The sequence below is a fragment of the Mus pahari genome, chromosome 3 (genome assembly GCF_900095145.1).
Source record: "Mus pahari chromosome 3, PAHARI_EIJ_v1.1, whole genome shotgun sequence".
Classification (NCBI taxonomy): domain Eukaryota; kingdom Metazoa; phylum Chordata; class Mammalia; order Rodentia; family Muridae; genus Mus; species Mus pahari.
In genome coordinates, this window is record NC_034592.1 from 163,571,441 (window position 1) to 163,590,874 (window position 19,434).

At 46.3% G+C, this 19,434-nt stretch overlaps 2 protein-coding genes across 4 annotated transcripts in view; both read right to left on the minus strand.

Annotated features, from left to right (window-relative positions):
• The window catches only part of Gmeb2 (glucocorticoid modulatory element binding protein 2), a 40,766-nt gene extending 38,547 nt beyond the window's left edge, over positions 1-2,219 (minus strand). The window contains exon 1 of one of the 3 annotated variants that reach the window (XM_021194469.2): positions 2,067-2,219. The gene's annotated coding sequence lies outside the window, so the exon portion shown is untranslated. Of the gene's footprint in view, positions 1-63; positions 256-994; positions 1,089-2,066 lie in introns of those variants that run through there. The other 2 variants (XM_029536709.1, XM_029536710.1) reach the window with 2 other exon arrangements.
• A 14,162-nt stretch (positions 2,220-16,381) lies between these two features.
• Stmn3 (stathmin 3) overlaps positions 16,382-19,434 on the minus strand; it is an 8,324-nt gene continuing 5,271 nt past the window's right edge. Inside the window, exons 2-5 of the mRNA XM_029536212.1 lie at positions 19,091-19,186; positions 18,706-18,881; positions 17,207-17,398; positions 16,382-16,751 (exon numbers count right to left, since the gene is read on the minus strand). Of these exons, the coding sequence (XP_029392072.1) occupies positions 16,692-16,751; positions 17,207-17,398; positions 18,706-18,881; positions 19,091-19,186 (524 nt within the window). The 3' untranslated portion in view covers positions 16,382-16,691. The remainder of the gene's footprint in view (positions 16,752-17,206; positions 17,399-18,705; positions 18,882-19,090; positions 19,187-19,434) is intronic.

Consider the following 19,434-nt stretch of genomic DNA (forward strand, 5'->3'; position numbering starts at 1 on the left):
TCAAAATATTCTTGAATACATCAAGCCTTTTACAACTACTCCAACATAAATCTGGAAACTAACAGATGATTTAAGATCCACTAAGTCAAGGTAAGAATCTCCATTGTGAACATTTCCAGCTATGAGTTTCCAGAAATCTCCATCCACGGGTTAGGCCAATTCAGGTCTGCAGAGACAATCTTCAAATGCTTCTCAGCAGAAAAACTACAAGGAATTCATGTGCATTGGCAGGCATCCTGTTTCTGAAAGTTTTCACTAATGTAGTGTTTGAGAGTTAGGCTTCAAAGACCTTTAAACAAGCCTCAACAAACATTTTAAATTTCACTTTAATAAAAATATTACATTGAGCCTGGCGGTGGTGGTGTATACCTTTAATCCCAGCACTCAGGAAGCAGGCAGATCCATGAACTTGAGGCCAGCCTGGTCTACAGAGTGAGACTGCACTGACCTGGACATGGTGGAACACACCTATAATCCCAGTACTCAAGAGGCTGGGGCAGAAAGACTGCTACAAGTTTCAAGTCAGTCAAATCTACACAGTAGAATAATCCTATCTCAGAACAATTTTGTGTGTGTGTGTGTGTGTGTGTGTGTGTGTGTGTGTGTACTCATACATACCTTTAATTCCAGCACACAGAAGGCAGAGAGGCAGGCAGATCTCTGAAAGTTTTGAGGCCAGTGTGGTCTACATAGTGAGTTCCAGGCCAACCTGGACAGAGAGAGACCTTGTCTCAATTTTTTTTTAAATATAAAAATAAACAAATAAACAGAAGTCCTAGGTTAATTCCAGGCCAGTCTTAAGATTTTTTCGCTCTCTCTTTTTGTCGTCTTGTATGTCTTGGAACTCACTCTGTAGACCATGCTTACCTTTAATTCAGAAACCCATCTGCATCTGCCTCCCATATGATAGAATTATGGTCTCAGTCTAGGTATTAAGACTGTCTAGGAAGGCAGGGAGAAGGGAAGATGAAATGTAGGGACTAGTAAACCTTACCATATGGCAGGCCAATTCCATGAGTTGGTCTCCTGGCACTGAAGGGACACCTAAATATCTTCCCTTTTCAGGTAGGTCACAAAGTGGGTTAGTCTATGGCCTAGGTTTGTTTTTCTCGGTGCTCTAAATCACATACACACATACACTGACATGTTTGTTCTTTGCACTCTCCATTTTATATCCAAATGGTATGTTATGTATGTGTACTCCAGGATGTCTTCCCAGAAGGCTTTACATATTTCCTATGAAGAAACAAACTAAATAGGTAGTCATGTTATCGATTTAATTTTTAACTTATTAAGAATGATAATTTGAAACTGCTGGGTTTGAAATGTCTTCAAGAAAGAGATCGTTGGCTCAGCAGTGAAGTTATCAACTAAATACCTAAAAATGTCACCAATCGTGACTAAAACTGGGCCAACCGATTCGGTTCCCAGCAATAAGATTATCCATTCAATTTAATTCCCACCAACCACAGTTCTACAAATGGGTCCCTATCAACGCGGTTCCCACCTGACAGGTCCACATGGTTCCAACTGATAACGAGTCCCTAACCTTATGATCCTGGCCCCTACTCATGGGTCTCTAGATTCAGTTCCAAGCCCAGGGGTCCAGCAATACGGGTCCCACCAAAGGGTCTACGCCGGTGTGAATTCCCACCCATGAGTCGTTCCCAATCTTTCCACCCGCCCTCAGAAACCCGACCCATCTGGTGCCCACCGATGGGTCCCAAACACCACCACTCCCGCCTAACCGCTCCCCACTCCTCCAGCCCCTTCCGCCTCGGCATTCACGGACGACCCGACCCAGCCTCTGGCGAAGCCAAGATGGAGGCCGGAAGCGAGCCGCCTTCGCGAGCCCTCCCGCCTAGGCGCCCGCGCCCGCCCGCCAGCCTGACGCCGCCGCGCCTGACGCCGCCGCCGCCCTCGCGCGCCCGCCGCCCCTCCCCCGGCCTCCCCTCCCCCCGCCGTAACGTCCTGACGCTCCGCAGGGACCCCTGACTGGACGGCGGCGCGTGAGCGGCGCGAGAAGCCTCGCCGCGGGGGTGCGCGGGCGCGCCGATGCCGCTTACCTGGGCCCACACGGGCCTGCTCCGGCGCCCGGCTGTGACGGGTGCGGCGGCGGGTGGTGGCGGTGGCGGCCGCAGCCTTCGCTCCTTGTTGGGGATTCGGCGGCGGCGGCGGCGGCGGCGGCGGCTCGGGCGCGCGCTTCCTAGTGACGCAACACCGAGGCCGCGCACGCACGGGCCGGGCGGGCCTGGAGACTTATTTGGCGCCCAGCGCGGAAGCGAACAGTGTGGTGAGATAGTACCCCCCTAGGACTCTTGTGCGCCTGCGCGTGTGGCCTGCGTGTCTGCCCAATTAGGTGTAATGTGGTTCAGGCCGAGGTTTGTAGTCCTGGTGTTTGGGCTTCACTTGGGAACCGAATATCCCAGGTGTGTGCTCTGCAACCCAGACTCGACCTTGCAGCGGCACTGTCCTAGAACTCATGTGCGGACGTTCTTAACCATTTCGAACAGAAATTGAAGGCATTGCGAATTTGTTTTCTCAACCTACTCAGTGCGGAGCGGTGTTTTCACGAGTTTGACCAACTGACATTGCAGCGAGTAGTCCAACATGATTTAAACTGTTTTGTTTTGTTGTTTTGTTTTGTTTTGTTTTAAAACGGACTCGCTGTGTAGATCAGGCTGACTTGGAACTCAAAGAGCTCCGAGTTCTGAGATTAAAGTGCGTGTCACCATGCCCGGCCCATTATTTCAAGTTTTAAATGAAATTTCAAAGTTAAGTGTCTTAAGTATCTTGGAGCCATAAAAGTCTCATAGAGGGTCTTGGGTGCCCGAAGAATTTCTTCTTTTATTTTTCTAAATTGTAGAAAAGGTCGAGTATTTAACACCACCCCTTACTTTCAAGCAGCTGAAGACAACCAATTCTAAGTGCCAAGCCAGCTCTCAGAATGTCATCACTAGAATTCAATCAAGGGCTTCAGGATCCCTGCTCTGCCCATCCTAGAATCCTTAAGAGTAGAAATGGATGTCTACTTGGAAAGGAGCAACAGAGTTCACTATTAACAGGGTGGCAGCTAGGATGGGAAACTTAACATGCAAAATTTTCACATAATTGACACTGAATAAGAGAATTGCACTTTCACTCTGAAGGAGATGAGTAAGTTTTTTGTCATTGCTGTTTGTTTTGGTTATGTGAGTTTGTCAATGCAAAAATCAATGCCAATGAGATCAAACAGTATGGCTAGAGAAGAGCTGGTGACCAGTTTGAGCATTTGTTCAGGGAAGCTGAAGAATGTAGAAGACCACCACCATAGCTGGAGGTAGGCAGCATAAGCTCTCCCAGCATGAGTGTATCAGATGTAAAAAATCAGCTTCCCCAACCTGCTCAGAATTACAGATTCTGATTGCCAGTGCCTGAGGTTAGTCCCACGGTAGGCAACCCTCATCTGTGCAGAGCCGTGTCTGTGGAAGGAATAGATAGTGTTATCAGCTGGTATTGCTGTGTGCCTGTCATCCCTAAGTGAGTGAGTCCTCACTCCCTAAAAAGATAGTAGCAGAAAGCAGGGGTTCTAGGAGGTGACAGGTACGGTGCCATGTCTGAGGTGGGAAGCAGTCCTCTCCATCTGTGTATTGAACGTGCCACAACCTTGCACTGCCAGCCTTCAGAACTGTGAGTTGTAAATCTGCATTATTTATAAGCCACCTACTAGGTGGGTCTTTTTGTTGCAACAGCCTCAGTAATCTAAGCCAGTGTTAAATGAATTCCCCAACAATTGAGAAAGTACTCCCAAAACAGATAGAACTTCACAGGGTGTAAGTAGCTCAAAAACTCGTCACCTGTCGCATTGTGGGCCATGTGGACACCAACTCATGATAATGGTGCTGCATTATGCCCACAGAACAGGATGCTCAAATACTTCATAAATGAAGGGGAGACAGGAGAGTTCCTCTCTACTATGGATTATGATTAATAAATATGGAATTATTAATAAATAATATGGAGTTATGATTAATAAATAAATAAATAAATATAATAGGAAATAGAGGGAAAAAAACCACCATTATTTGTGGCAGATAAAATCCCCTGGATAGATCTGAAAATTAATGGATGAAAATTTGAGGTAAAATAAGTTTTGCATAATTTCAGGATACCTCCCTAAAATACATTCTATTACTATCGTAAGAAAATTACCTCAAATGTCATGCCTTAAAAAGTACGTTTTGCAGGGCATGTGGTGCACACCTTTAATTCCAGCACTTGGGAGGCAGAGGCAGGCGAATTTCTGAGTTTGAGGCCAGCCTGATCTACAGAGTGAGTTCCAGGACAGCCAGGCTACACAGAGAAACCCTGTCTCGAAAAGCAAAAAAAGGGCTGGTGAGATGGCTCAGTGGGTAAGAGCACCCGACTGTTCTTCCTGAAGGTTCTGAGTTCAAATCCCAGCAACCACATGGTGGCTCACAACCATCCGCAACGAGAACTGACTCCCTCTTCTGGAATGTCTGAAGACAGCTACAGTGTACTTACATATAATAAATAAATAAATAAAATTAATGCATTCTTTAAAAAAAAAAAAAAGAAAAGCAAAAAAAAAAAGTACAAGTTTTAGGTCAGGAGTATCACAAACCTTAGATGGCAGAGGGTTAAATGGCAGTTTGAGTTGCATAACGAGACCTTGTCTGAAGCAAGACCTCGTTGAATGAATAGAATGAGTTTATTCTCTTAATTCTCTGAAGGCCAGAAGTGAAGCCCAACCCAAGTTCAATGATAATGCAAAAAACTGCCACTTTAAAGTCAGTGGCCTGGTTCATTGGTTGGCTTTTGTCAACTTAACACAGCTAGAGTCATTTGAGAAGAGGGACTCTCAATTGAGAAAGAACCTCTATGTGAGATTTTCCTGTAGGCAAGAATATAGTGCATTTACTTGATGATTGAGGTGGTCCCATCCCATAGTGTGGAGGAGGAGGGAGGGAGATGCTATTCCTGTACTGGTGGTTCTTAAATAAAGCAGGCTGAGCAAGCCATGAGAGTAAGCAGTGTTCCACCATGGCCTCTCCTTCAGTTCTTGTCTTGACTTCCTGCCCTGACTTTTCTCAGGGATTGTCTTAGTTCGGGTTTCTATTGCCAGGATGAAACACCTGACCAAAAAGCAAATTGGGAAGGAAAGGTTTTATTCAGCTTACACTGCCAGATCATAATTCATCACTGGAGGAAGTCAGGACAGGAACTCAAGCAGGGCTGGAACCTGGAGGCAGGAGCTGATGCAGGGGCCATGGAGGGATGCTGCTTACTGGCCTGCTTCCCATGGCTTGCTCAGCTTGCTTTCTTGTAGAACCCAGAACCACCAGCCCAGGGATGGCACTACCCACCATGGGTTGGGCACTTCCACATTGATCACTAATTTTGAAAATGCCTTACAGCTGCATCTCATGAAGGCATTTCCTCAAGTGACTCTTTCCTCTCTGATGATTCTAACTTGTGTCAAGTTGACACACAAAACCATCCAGTATAGTAATGGACTGTATGGAAGCATCACCTTTCAATAAAAAATCTTATGGCCAATAAGCTGAGGCAGGAAATAGGAGGTGAGAGTTCTGGCAGGGAGAGAAAGGAATCCTAGGAAATAGTCAGACATGGGAGATTCTCCCCAGAACGGAGAGGAAGCAAGCCACGTAGCTGAACTCAGGTTAGAATAAAAGGGACAGTTGAGTTATAAGCCAGCTGGAGAACAAGCTGAAGCTTATGGCCGAGGCATTATTAATAAATAAGAAGTCTCAGAGTCATCATTACAGGGAACAAAGTGGTCAGGAGGAAAAGCTCAGAGTTACATTTCTCAGAATTCCTTTCTCTCTGCTGGATGTCCCACCTATTCCCTCCTGCCTTGCTATAGGCCCTTCTGCTCTTTATTGACAGGTGATCCTTTTACATAGTACACAAGAGCTTATCCCTACAGGTACAGAGGTAGGAAAGGTTGTGGTTATAAAAAGAAAGTGAAGATTTAGGTGCTATTCAAAGAAATCCATGGAGAATATAAGGAATATGGGATGAAAACAGAAAAACCTATTTCAAACCCAGATCTTCTTCTACTCTAATAGTCCTAGTTAAATAGATTATTATGTTCCAGCAAGGCCAACATTCAGTGTGTGTTGCAGGTACACACTGGAAAGCATGCACCCCCAGAAGACCCTGCTCTGAATGAATGAATCCATATACCTCTCTGGGACATTTTGAGCTGAAAATACTGCTCTAGACAAGCATAACACTTAGAGAGACTAAAAGATTGCTCAACTTAATGAGGTTGCTTAATGAATTCATACAACAGTTTAAAAAGTCAAACATTCTAACAATAGAACCCAAAGATATACAAATCTGATACATACTGAGTAGAAAAATATTAAAAATCTACTTTCCATAATTAAACCTTAGTATATGCAGTAAAAAAAAAAATTACTGCAATTTATAGCATACAGTAGTCTCAAATCTAACCAAAATGTTTCAGGCAGGGATCATTGCTGTTCGGGGTGGCTTGATGGCACACAGATGCAAAGTGTTCATGATGTATGTTCAGGATGAAAGCTACAAGTAAATTCTCAGGATATAATAGAATATTGCCAGAAAGAATCTGGGTTGTTGCCAAGGAATTCATGACACCACCCCCTCACACACAGACACACACACAGACACACACACACACACACACACACACACACATTCTGTTAGTGTATCGCATAGGCCCACTACCCATAGTTTAGAAACCTATAGATTAAACCATTGAGTAAATCAAAGTCATCATGATTTTTCTCTGGAAGTGTACCCTTTTAGACACTCCAGAGATATGTTTTATTGATCTCCTAGATATCTCTCAATCTAATCAAGTTGGTAGTGAATATTAACTGTCATGAGCTGTCAAAATGGCTCAGCTGGTAAAGATTGGTGCCTTAGTTTGATTCCCCAAGTCCTGCATGATGGAAGAAGAGAACTGACTCCAGTAAGCTATCCTCATACTGTGTCACCAACATGCTCCCACCACCGTGTGTGTGTGTGTGTGTGTGTGTGTGTGTGTGTGTAATTAAAAAAAAAAAAAAACAGTTGTAGACATCTGCTGGAATATGGCCTTCTGTACGTGCCATTAGTGAAGGGACAGAGAACTCCATACTCAGGACCTCACACACACTAAGAATACTCTGTCACTAAACTGTATGTTCAGTCATCTTTCATAAAAAATTAAGATTGTATGGGGCCCTGTTAAAACCAAAAGTTTAGAACTTATCCAAAAGTTTGAATGTTTCCCTAAAGTTTTATTATATCCATAAAATAGATAATTTTGCAGCTATTAAAATGATTGACTGGGTGTGGTCCTGTGTACCTTTAATTCCAGAACTGAGGAGGCAGTGAGTTCTCTTGAGTTCAAGGCCAGCCTGGTCTACATACTGAGTTCCAGGACAGCCAGGGCTACAACATAGTGAGACCCTGTCTCAAAAAACAAGAACAAGCAAACAGAAAGCTGATGGCCATGGAGACTAAGTGCTGACATTAGGCCTATAGTAGTTTCCAGAGGCAACTGCCTGCCAGCCTGAACACTGCCAGTGAGCGACTCCTGCAGACAGGCCCTGTCGTGACTTCTCTATCTTCAGTAAGCCAAAACAAGCTAACACACTTTAGGCTGAACATAGAGAAAAAGACTAATGTCTAAGGAACAATGCCGTATCCTACTTTTCTCAATGGACACTGTGTAGCTTAAAACACATTTCAAAAAGCTTTGAAAATAGTAGAAGTCACAGAAGTCACAAGAGCTTGCTGCTTCTGCCGAGGACCTAGCACCCATTTGTGGTGGCTCACAACCTCCTGTAGCTCCAGCTACAGGGGATCTGATGCCATCTTCATTCTCACTATGTACCTGCACTCACATATGCACACTCTTAGAATATGCACACACATAAATAAAAATACACTCTTTTGTAAAGAATTGAAGGCTGGGCATGGTGGGAAATGCCTTTAATCCCAGCACTGGCGAGGCTGAGGCAGACAGATATCTGGGATTTCAAGGCCTGGTCTACATAGTGAGTTTCAGGATAGCCAGAGCTACATAGAGAGACGCTGCCTCAAAAAACAACAAAATTTTACTTTGACCATAATAGAAGTTTAAAAAATAATAAACTATGGTGCATAGTTTTATGACTTCAGATTTTATCTTTACACATGTCTGTGCATGCAAGCACAGGTGCATGCAGTGGAGCATGTGTGGGCAACCATGTGGTCCAGGGTCAAACTCAGGTTATCAGGTTTAGCAAGCTGAGCCATCTTGGCCCTCATACTGAGGTTCTAGTCACTAGCTGCAAGTTCTCTTGAAGAACTGAGAGCAAAGCCCATTACTCACTCCAGGCTGACAATCGGTAATAAGATGGTAGGGTGCTTACCTAGCATGTGAGAGGCCCTAGGGTCTATCCCCATATGAAGGAAGGATTACTTAAGTAAGCGTTTGGTGGGTATAATCCCAGCACTTGAGAGGATAATGCAAGAGGATCCTGAGTTAGACCAAATTTGGCTACATAGAGTTTAAGGCCTGAGGATGGAGGGGAAAGGGCTGGTGAGATAAGTCAGTGTGTCAAGGCCTCTGCTAAGCCTGAGGATCTGAGTTTGATCCCCAGGACCTACATGGTGGAAAAAGAAAACCTAACTCTTGCAAGTTGTCCTTGGAACCACATAAAAAGGACACAGAGGTGCATGAAGATGGGTGGTAGAGACAGGATGCAGTGTAATAGCAAACAACAAAAGAGATTCTGACTCAAAAACAAAAAGTTGTCCTTTAACAGCTATGTGTGTGGATGTGCACTCAAACTCAAAAACATATACACATACCTGTTTTTAATTAGCAAAATCAATTTGTTCATTGAGGCTAAATAGTACATGTATAATATACACTTAAATTTCAACTTGGATTTTTAAAATTTATGTATTTTTCTAAATGTAGGAGTACTCTGTCTACATTAACATCTACATATTAGAAGAGTATAACTGTTTGCTTATCTTCCCAACCTCTTAATTCCCAGTAATAATGATTCTGAGACTAATTATTTATTAGTAAATGCTTAGGCCACAAGCTTCGGCTTGTTCTCCAGCTGGCTCTTATGATCCCTTTTATTCTAAGTCTGATGTTCCTAGTCCCAGAATCCTCTCCCTGCCAGATGTCCCACCTCCTGTTTCCTGCCTCAGCTCACTGGCCATAGGCTTCTTTATTATCACTTTATTAAGTGATGCTTATAAGAGATCCTCTCTACAGAAGAGGGCATCAGATCCCTTTATAGATAGAAGTGAGCCACCATGTGTTTGCTGGGAATTGAACTCAGAACCTCCAGAAGAGCAGCCAGTCTTTTTTTTTTTTTTTTTTTTTTTTAGATTTATTTATTTATTATATGTAAATACACTGTAGTTGTCTTCAGACACTCCAGAAAGAGTCAGATCTTATTATGGATGGTTGTGAGCCACCATGTGGTTGCTGGGACTTGAACTCAGGACCTTCGGAAGAGCAGTCAGAGCTCTCAGCCGCTGAGCCATCTCTCCAGCCCCAGCCAGTCTTTTTAACTGCTGAGCCATCTCACCAGCACTTACTTGAATGTTTTAAGTTTACTGTATGTGGGCAGTCTATAGCTCAGTATTATTATTAATGCATTTACTTATCTTTTATTTGTATGTGTATCTGTGTGTGCTTATGTGAGTTATGTGCCCCCATGTGAATGCAGTATCCTACAGAGTAGAAGAGGACATCAAATCGCCCTGGACTTACAGTTGTAAGCTGCCATGTGGTTGTTGAGAATTGAACCCCTGCCCTCTGGAAGAACATCCAGTACTCTTAACCACTGAGCCATTTCTCCAACCCCTCAGTCTTACTATAATTCAACTTATGACTTTATCCCATATGAAAACACTATTATGGAGTTAGGATTTTTTTTTAGCCTTTTTATTGATTCTTCGTGAGTTTCACATCATGTACCCAAGTCCCACTCATCTCCCTGTCCCCTCGAATTCCCCCCCCCACCCTTTCAACCTCCCCTGCAAAAGAAAATGAAAACATGCAGAAAAATTAAACAAAGCTTAGAAAACACCTCATGGAAGCTATAGTGTATCATACAGAGAGAATCTCTTAAAAGCATCACCTGTCAATAAAAACTCCAAAGGCCAATGAGCTGAGGCAGGAAATAGGAGGTGGAACATTTGCGGGAAAAGAGAGGATTCTGGGAAGTGGTTAGAAAATAAAAGGAGACTTGGAAGGAGATTCGAGCAAGAAGCAGTGAGAGATGATGAAGAAAGAAGCAGGCTGGGACTGAAGGAGAGGTAACCAACATATGGAAGACAGAATTGTTTGAATGGTTAAATAAGTTACAGGCTAGCCAGGGAATGAGCCAAAGCTAATGGCCTAGGCATTTAATAATAACCAGTCTCAGAATCGTCATTCTGAGAGCACAAGGGTTGGGAGGAAAAAAACTAATAATTTTTTTTACAGTGTCATATCATGGTGTGTCCCTCAGTTTACCCCCCTGTCCTCCATCTTCAGTTGCAAATGTTCATTGCAACGTGTCGTTGGTCCGGTTCAAGGTCTCTAGCTTCGGTCACACTATCAATATGGGATCATCACCAGGACTCCTCCTGGTTATCCTGTTGTTGTCTACAGCCCACCTGCCCTTCTAGCATGGATATCTTCTCCTGAGCCATGTGGATTGGAGGCAGATGGCCCCTGTGTATCTACAGCCTGCCTGTACTGTGTGACAGAGAACAGGTCTCTGGGCATCTTTCACCACCAGGACCAAGTAGCATGCCAGACTTAGGATTTTTAATATTTTTATTTCATTTCTGCAGTGCTGGGGATTAAACCCCAGGCCTCATGCATGCTAAGCAATTACTTCACCACCAAGCTGAACCCTTAGCCTCTGTACTTTCAGTTTTCTCCCAGACTAGACAGTGTGTGATGGTGCTCTCACATCTCTGGATGTCTATCTCTGTGCCACGTGATCCTGGGCACTCAGTATATACACACTCAGCAGTGTGATTGCTAATGTACTTGTCAACCTGAGTCCATCTGGAATCAACTAAAAGACAAGCCTCTGGGTACCTCACCTGTCAAGCATTACCTAGATTAGATCAACCTCTGGGCGTGACTGTGAGAGATTTTCCCTCTAAAAATTACTTATTTTTATTATTTTTAATTAGGTGTAGGTGTGTGTGACTGTAAGTGTTACAGCTCCGTGGAGAGAGGTGCAAGTTTCTTCTCTGATGGAAGGGTGTCCTGGGACTCGGAAGCCCGGGAACCACACAGCTCTGAGGTGGGACAGTGTGACAGTGGAAGAACATCCTGAGACATGGGGGCCCAGGAACCACATGTGTGTGTGTGAGTGCAGGTCCTCACAGAGGCCAGAGGTGTCAGGATCCGCTGGGCCTGCCTTTAGAGACAGCTCTGGGCTGCCTGGCCTGTGGGTGTGTAGAACTAAGTTCTTGTCCTCTGAAAGAGCAGCAGCAGCAAGGAATTTGATTACATCAGCTGAAGTGGGAAGACCCAGTGCTTCCAGCACCAGCCACCAAACAAGGAGGATGGACTGCGGGAAAAACATTTGATTTTTGTTGTTTTTGGTTTTTGTTTGTTGCCTGCTTGCTTTTGTGTCTTGTTGGTGAACTCATCTTCCCAGCTCGTTTATGTTGTTCCTGCCATTGTCACTGCTGCTGCCCTCTGTCATCAGCACTCAGCTTCTTCAGCCTTCCAACCTGAACTGAAGACCAATGGCTCTCGCAAGACTCCTCTGGAACTTCAGCACCACACTGGGGCTCCTGAGGCACCCAGCTGGGTAGATGGAACAGCTACCAGTCCTCTGCTTCTCCAGTGTTAAGACAACCATTGTTGGATTACCAAAACCATATCCTGTATGTCGATCTAATAAATCCTTTTCCTATTTTCATCCTGTTGGTGCTATTCTTCTATACATACTCAAGAAATGAACACATCCAATGCTTTATTAGTTGTGTGTGTGGTGTGTGTCGGTGTATGCCCACAAAGCCGAGAATAGTGGCACGTGCCTTTAATCCCAACAACTGAGAGACAGAGGCAGGCAAATCTCTGTGAGCTCAAGACAAGCCTGGTCTACATAGTGAGTTCCAGGTCTGCAAGGACTGTATAGTGGGTGTTGGCTGTTCATGCTAGCTCAAGCCACAGACAAGGTTTTCCCTGTAGTGGACTCCTTTCGTAAACTTTAAACCCTCAATGCACACCAGTGACCAGGCCCTGCCTGAGGAGCTCCAGCAGCCAGGCCTTAAAAGACTGCTGTTCCAGACCCTAAAAGGTGGGAAAAGTGACCAGGCCTCCCGCCCCCAGACTTCCCTAATGGCCCTTTTCTAACAGCTGTTAAACAGTAGTCCCAGCCCTGAGACTGGAGAGTGGCACGGCCCCACCCTACTAGAGAAAAATCCCACCAATCCCTGAACTTGCCCTGGAAAGCCCACACCCACACCACCAAGAAACCCTATATAAACCCTACATTCTGCCCAGTTCTCTGCTGCTTCTCTCTGAGCAGAGGCAGCCACCCTCCTGGGTTCATCCCTCAATAAATCTCTTGTGTGAGGTTTGGTCTGAAGTGTGACTTTGGTTGAGGTGCCTTCCCTGTGGAACTGCTTGGGGAGGCTGGAGAGGAGGTGCTGCCACCATGGACAGCTCCCGCGATGTTATTTCACAAAGGCTGAGGTGGAAAAAGAGATGCGCTACTGTGGACAGCTCCTATGACAGCTGCAAGTTGATGTGGTGTGGTGCTACCATTTTGACAGCTTCTATGGTTGCGTGTGTGTGTGTGTGTGTGTGTGTGTGTGTGTGTGTGTGTGTGTGTGTGTGTGTGTGTGTGTGTGTGTGTGTGTGTGTGTGTGTGTGTGTGTGTGTGTGTGTGATTCATACACTTTTTCTTCTCTCTCTGGCCCTGCTCCCTCTGGCCCAAAAGATTTATTTATTGTCTCCAGACACACCAGAAGAGGGCATCAGATCTCATTACCCGTGGCTGTGAGTCACCATGTTGTTGCTGGGATTATAAACTCAGGACCTTCGGAAAAGCAGTCAGTGCTCTTAACCACTGAGCCATCTCTCCAGTTGCTGTGGCTGCATCTTAAGATGGCAATAGGCCGGGGGTGGGAAGGAGTGACTGGCTGCCACTTTGGTGGCTTTTGCAGCATGCTGCTCAGGGACTACAAAATGTACCCTAGCAGTTGGAAGCCAAGGAATACTACAAGGTCACACCACACAACAAACGTCACAAGGGTTTTTTGGGAAGGGAAGAACCCAGGAGGGTGGATGCCTGCTCAGGCAAGAAGCACCAGAAAACTTAGCAGAAGACAGGCTTTATATAGCATTTCTTAGAGAGGGGAGCTTTCCAGGGTGATTTTTAGAGGTGGTGAGTGGTGGTGATGGGATTTCAAGTCCAGAGCTTGGGGGAGCTTTTTACTCTGTAGGGCAGAGGGACTGGTGAGGGCAGTTAGAGTGTTCTGTGAGTGGAATCTGGTGGGTTGGAGGTCCTCAGGAGTGGGGTCTGGCAATTCAGGTGCTTCAAGGGGCTTACAACAAAGACTGTTGGCATTCTGTCCCTAGCTTGAGTCATAGATGCTCAGCTCCTGTATCAGTTTCCTTTATGAAAACTGAGGTGACATTTGTGTTTTCAGTTGCTCCTTAGAGCAACTGAATATGCAGCAATAGATGACTCATAGACCCTGACCACCTTCCCACAGGGATCCCATTTTTACTTCTGTTCTTCAAGAAAAGAAATGAAATCATCCTGAAGGATTCCCATCCCTGTCTGTTGTTGGAGGCTCCGCATAGTGACTCTCACAAGTACCATCTTCCCCTTGATTCCTTACCACGTTCCTCCCAATCCCTAACAGGCAAACTAAGAAGTTCTGGTTATGGTCAGCATGGTTTTTTGCTGTGCCACTGCTAAGTATGCTTTTCTGGGGTTAACACCATTAATACCCAGAACCCAGACAGGCAGATTCCTCTTCATATGATACTCCAGGATGCCCCCTTTCCTCCCACCATTCCATCCTGCACATTTCTCATGTCTCTGTTTCCTTCAGTGTCTTACATTCTAACTGAATGTAAGACATTCCACCTTTCCTGGGCAGGAGCTAGAACAGTGATGTCACCAGAGATGATGTCACTCATGTGCTTCTCCCTGAGTTGTGAAAAGCAGTATGTCTCCAGGGACTAGCCTGGAAGCCCACATATGAATCTGAGCATATGCATGTGGCCTTTTTAGTACATGATTCTCACTTGGCATCCCCAGTAACTTTTTGGGTTTTGAGGAGACAGATATATCCACAAGATCAATTAGGGTATCACCTCATCCCCTGAAGCTGGGAATAACCTGCTGTCTACTGGTGACCAAGAACAAGTCCATAGAGCTATGAGGCAAGTTGCTCCCAGGCAGTTCCATTTCAGGAATCCCTAAAGCCTTGGGCCTTGAGACAGAATTTGATTCTGACTTTAGACCAGGCCCTATCATCAGCAACTGACCTGCTGGAAAGCCCCACAATCCAATAGGACACCCTTTAGAAAAGTTCCTTTTGGGAGATAGGGGTGGCCCCAGTAGTAGCCAGACAAGGCTGAGGCCTGACTCTCGGCTCTAGCTTGTTCCTGTGACATTGTATTGACATGCTTATGCCCCCAAACAATCATGATTTAGAAATATGATTGACAGCTGGAGTTTTATCAAAGACAAATGCTCCCTTACAGTGAGCTCACAGGCTTCCTGGGCTCAGCAGATGACAGACACGACACTAGGTATCACAGCTATCTCTAAACACACAGTATCTTTCTAAAATTGCATTTATTTATTTCTTGTGTGTGTATGTGTGAGTGTGCATGCCGTGGCATGCTTGTGAAGGTCAGAGGAGAAGCTATATGACTTGGTTCCCTTCTACGATGTGAGTCCTGGAAATTGGACTCAGGTCCTCAGATTTGGCAGAAAGTTCCTTTACTGGCTGAACCATTTTGTTGGTTCAGGGTCTCTTTCTTATTAATTTAATTTAATTTGTAAGTTCACCGTGTGCCTGAGGTGGGTGCATGCTACACTGGACTTTGGCCACTTAAGAGTTGCTATTAGAAGAAATCTAGTCTCAGTTCCTTTTCTCCATCCCCTTCTGAGTCCCACAAAACCCACTTGCGGTACTGTAGAGTTCTGGTCCTGACTGTTGCTCCCCAAGCCACTGCAGTGGCCAGTGTCCTCTGTGTTTCCTGGATAGGCTCTAGAAGACCTTTCCTAGTGCCCTCAAGGGTTTTTCTTGCCTGATGGAGTGTGGGGGCACCCATGGCTACAGCCACCTGGTTTCTGCAGCCTCAGTTCTAGGTTGTTAAAGAACACATCATGCATCTTCCTCACATTTTATACCAGGCAGGTAAGAAGGTATTGTGACTTCTGGAACTCAGTGGTGGAATGGGGCTACATGGAAAAGAGAGAAAGTGCTGCCTTGTCATAAAAGCATGGACTTCCCAGTATGTCCAAGCAGGTAACCATCTTCAAAGGTCACCATTGGGACCTGGGCTGAGAAAGAAGAAAGGACCATGCCTAGATGCTTAAGCGTGAGAGGCTTAGTCAGGTTTTCTGTCCTTGGTAAGGGTTTCAGGATGAATGTGGGGAGCATGACTTGGGAACTCTGACCCTTCCAGCATCTAAATCTGCAGACACCTGGTCCTAAAGAATCTCGCACCCCCAAGAGCTCCCTGAGAATTCATGGCTGCTCCTTTCTCATACCGGCCATGCCTGCCAACAAGTGAGGCTAGAATTCCAGGGTCCAGGAGTGTTCTTGGATAACAGCACTTGACAGGGGGAAGGGGCCAGGTTCCAAGGGACTATAAAACCCCTGGGTGGGGCAGGAGTGTTAAGAGTGGCTCCACAGAATGCCTCAGCTAATGCTTTGCAAAAAGCATGTACTTCTGAGACAGTAGCTACAGTTGGAGGCAGACCACAGAAGTTTACGGGCCCTTGGTGGAGAATATTTACCCCAGACCAATTCAGGTGAGATAATACTCTACCACAGCCATTATGCAATGACTACAGGCTCTAAAATTGGCCCCCCAGGAAAGTGGTGGATTAGGTGAGCTCAGGACTCCCATGAAACCACATTAGAATGTTGTAATCTCACTCTTCAGCTCTACTAGCTCTGATGCACAAAGCCTCCAGGGCTGACCACAGTGACAGAATGGACCCAACCTGCTCTGGAGGTCCTCAGACTTTCTCTGCCATCTACAAAGGTTCTCCACAGTTTCCTGTAAATTTTCAGGTAGATGCTGCTGTCTGGCCTGTCGAAGCTGAGAGGACAAACTCTCACGCAACCCAGTCTTAGAACCTGAATGAAAATCCACACGTTTGTGCCACTGCCACTAGATTTATTAAGGTTGCCAACACATCCACTAAGAGGGCCACTAAGAGAGCCCCAGCCACACCTGGCCTAGTGTCTGAATAGGGGACCATATCTCCTGCCTAAGGAGCTCCTTTAGGAAGAGCCCAATGTCAGACACGTTACAAGGACTGGACAGTTCAGAGTGTGGGGAAAAAGCAGGAAGCTGGGGGGTACAGGGGAGCAGATAGGAGCAGGCACAAAATTCGCATCTAGACAGAATTGAAAACAAAAACAAAACCCGAAAACGTTCTTGTCGCCACTGGGTCCAATACTCCTTAGCCAGACATTTCTTCCCGCTGCTCCTTGTTCCTGCGCACCTCAGCAGCATGCAGCTCCTGTGAAGACAGGGGTAGGAACCCTGAGGAGCGGCCAAGGGTAAGGGTGTCCCCAAGAACTTCCAGGTAGCACCACTATACTTCAGGAGTGCTGGAGCCACAGTGCTTAAGGATTAGACAAAGGGACTGAATATCTGACCCCCAACCCCGCGGGCATGCAAATTCCTTCAGAGTGCTTCATAACTAATTTAACCATATACTACTGTGATTGTTGAATGTGTCTCACTAGGACTAGGTTCTGGGTCTGATTCCAAGGCTGAGGGAAGTGCTCAACTTTAGAAAAACATTATTAGGACCTTCTTCTTCACAGAAGACCAGATCTCACACCCAGAGTCTGTCCCGCTGTGACCACGCCCGCCACGTCAATGCCCCTTCCTTACACTCCCACCCCAACCCCAACCCCAACCCCTAATCACACACTCACACACACACACCAAAAACCCTCGCGTGCCTACCTTCTCGCGCAGTCTCTCGCGCAGCGCTGCCAAGTGCGCCTCACGGATCTCCTTGCTCAGCTCCATCTTGTAGTTGAGCTTCTCCTCCGCCAGGCGGCTAAAGTTATTGTTTTCTTCCAGGGCCTTGTGCAGCACCTCGCGTTCATGCTCACGCCGCTCTGCCAGCTGCTTCAGCACCTGAGCCTCCTGAGTCTGCACAGAGTTAGGGGTTTGTGAGCAGTGGCCCAAATCCCTCCTAAGCCAGGCCTTCACTCTCTGGTGCCCAGCCGCTAGACAAGCCCCATGAGCTTCACCTGCCAGGACATGAACCCAGAAGCTGTCCAGAGGATGGTCTCGACCATCTCTGGCCTGGGACCCAAGCAGGTTGGGAGGGAGTCAAGTTTCTGTTGTAGAAGGCCTGCTCTGTCCCTCTGTTCCCAGCTTGGCCATGACTCACTTGCCCTGCTGTCCTGGCACTAACCAGTACTCATCACTCTTCTTGTGACTAGTTTCTACGAGGTTAGGCGCCTTACACTGTCCTGCACCCCATCCCAGTTTGCCTGGAACTTCTGGAGCTTTTGCACTGAAAAATCTGTTTTCCCTCTAGTGCCAGGTGAACCGCAGTGGCTTGCAGTTTGTGCTACCTTCAGCCACAGAGTCTTCTTGTTGGGCTGAGAATTCCCAGCCTCACAAATGTTGAAGGAGCAGGGTAAATTCTGGACTGTGAGTTGTGGTGGCTTCTCCAGACCACCCCTAGACAACTGTCTGTTAAACACTGAGCAGGTACAGATGCAGCTAAGTCATCTAGATCCTAGCTCCCCACTGTTGCTCAGCAAAGACCACAGGGATCTGGGAAGGGACATTGTGGTGCCACTCTATCCTGCCATGGCTGGAGAAACAGAGTGTCTGGTGACCCTGGAATAACAGATAATGGGGCGATCCAGGATCCCTGGGGTGATTAGCTCCTGGCCTAAGCTGCCTCCTGAATGATGCTGAACACCTATGGGTGCATCAGTCTTCAAGGTAAACTTGCTGTGCCTGGGTCCTGTTGTGTATGGATTAAGTCATTTCCCCTGTCCAGTGGGCTTTGCCTCTAGGATCTCAATACTAGAACAAATTTTGTTCTCTATGTTTCAGTTTCAAAGGGGCTGGTGTGAAGGAGAGGCTGTGAGCCCCATTTATATCTTCCAGGGCTCCACTGAACTACCTACCCAATCCATCTAACTGTCTTTAGATGTGAGACCTTTTCTCCTCCATCTTCTGCCCCGAAAGGAGCACTAGCCTCAGCTTTATGTCCTAAGGGCTCTTTCTGGGGGAATACAACCTGCCCTCCCGCTGCCATGATTGAGGTCCCCCTCAAGAATGCGGTTCTTGTTGCCCTGTGTTTGTTACCATCTTGGCACATCCATCTTTCGTCTCATTCCAATTGCTAAGCAGCAAGTTCTGCACTACCCAGCCCAATGCCCTGACCAAGCAAAGGGCCTGGTCAGCAATGTCAAGTGTGTATGGAGAGTCCTTGCCTTCCTCCGCTCCTCGGCTGCCTCCAGCCGCTTCTGCAGCTCTTCCAAGGAAGCATCCTTCCTCTTGGGAGGAGAAGAGAGCACAGGGCTCTCTGGAGATAGGTCAGAAGGAGACTTGAGGATGACCTCGAAGCTCTGGCCAGAGGCCCGCTTATCCAGCTGCTTCACTTCCATATCTGTAGGGCAAGACCAGATGGGACTTCAGGAGGCCTAGTTTGGGCATACAGGCAGGATGAAAGGTTCATTCCCAGCACACATCCCAACAAGGGTTGAGAAGGGGTGCGGTTACTCTTTAGCATGGGCCCCTCCTCCCAGAATGACTCTCTCCAGCCAGTTCACCGCATCCCTAGCTGAGCAGGGCCAGCAGCGGTGTGGATACACTCACCCCCATACTGGTAGATGGTGTTCGGGTGAGGCTGAGAGTAGAAGCAGGAGCAGATGAGCGACAGCACAGATAACTCCTTCATCTTCTCCTTGTAGGCTGTGGATGTAAAGTCAAGGTGAGCAGGTACCATGCCTATGCGGCATTTCTATGTCTTTGTATTCTGCAGTGGTCTTTATCTATGTGCATGTTTGTTTTGTTTTGTGACGGGTTCTCCTGTAATCCAGACTGGCCTTAAATTCACTTTGTAGCCTAGAATGACCTTGAATTCTTTATCTGTCTGCTTCCATCTCCCAAATGCTGGATGTATAGGTGTGTATAACCATCATGGTCTTTTTTTTTTTTTT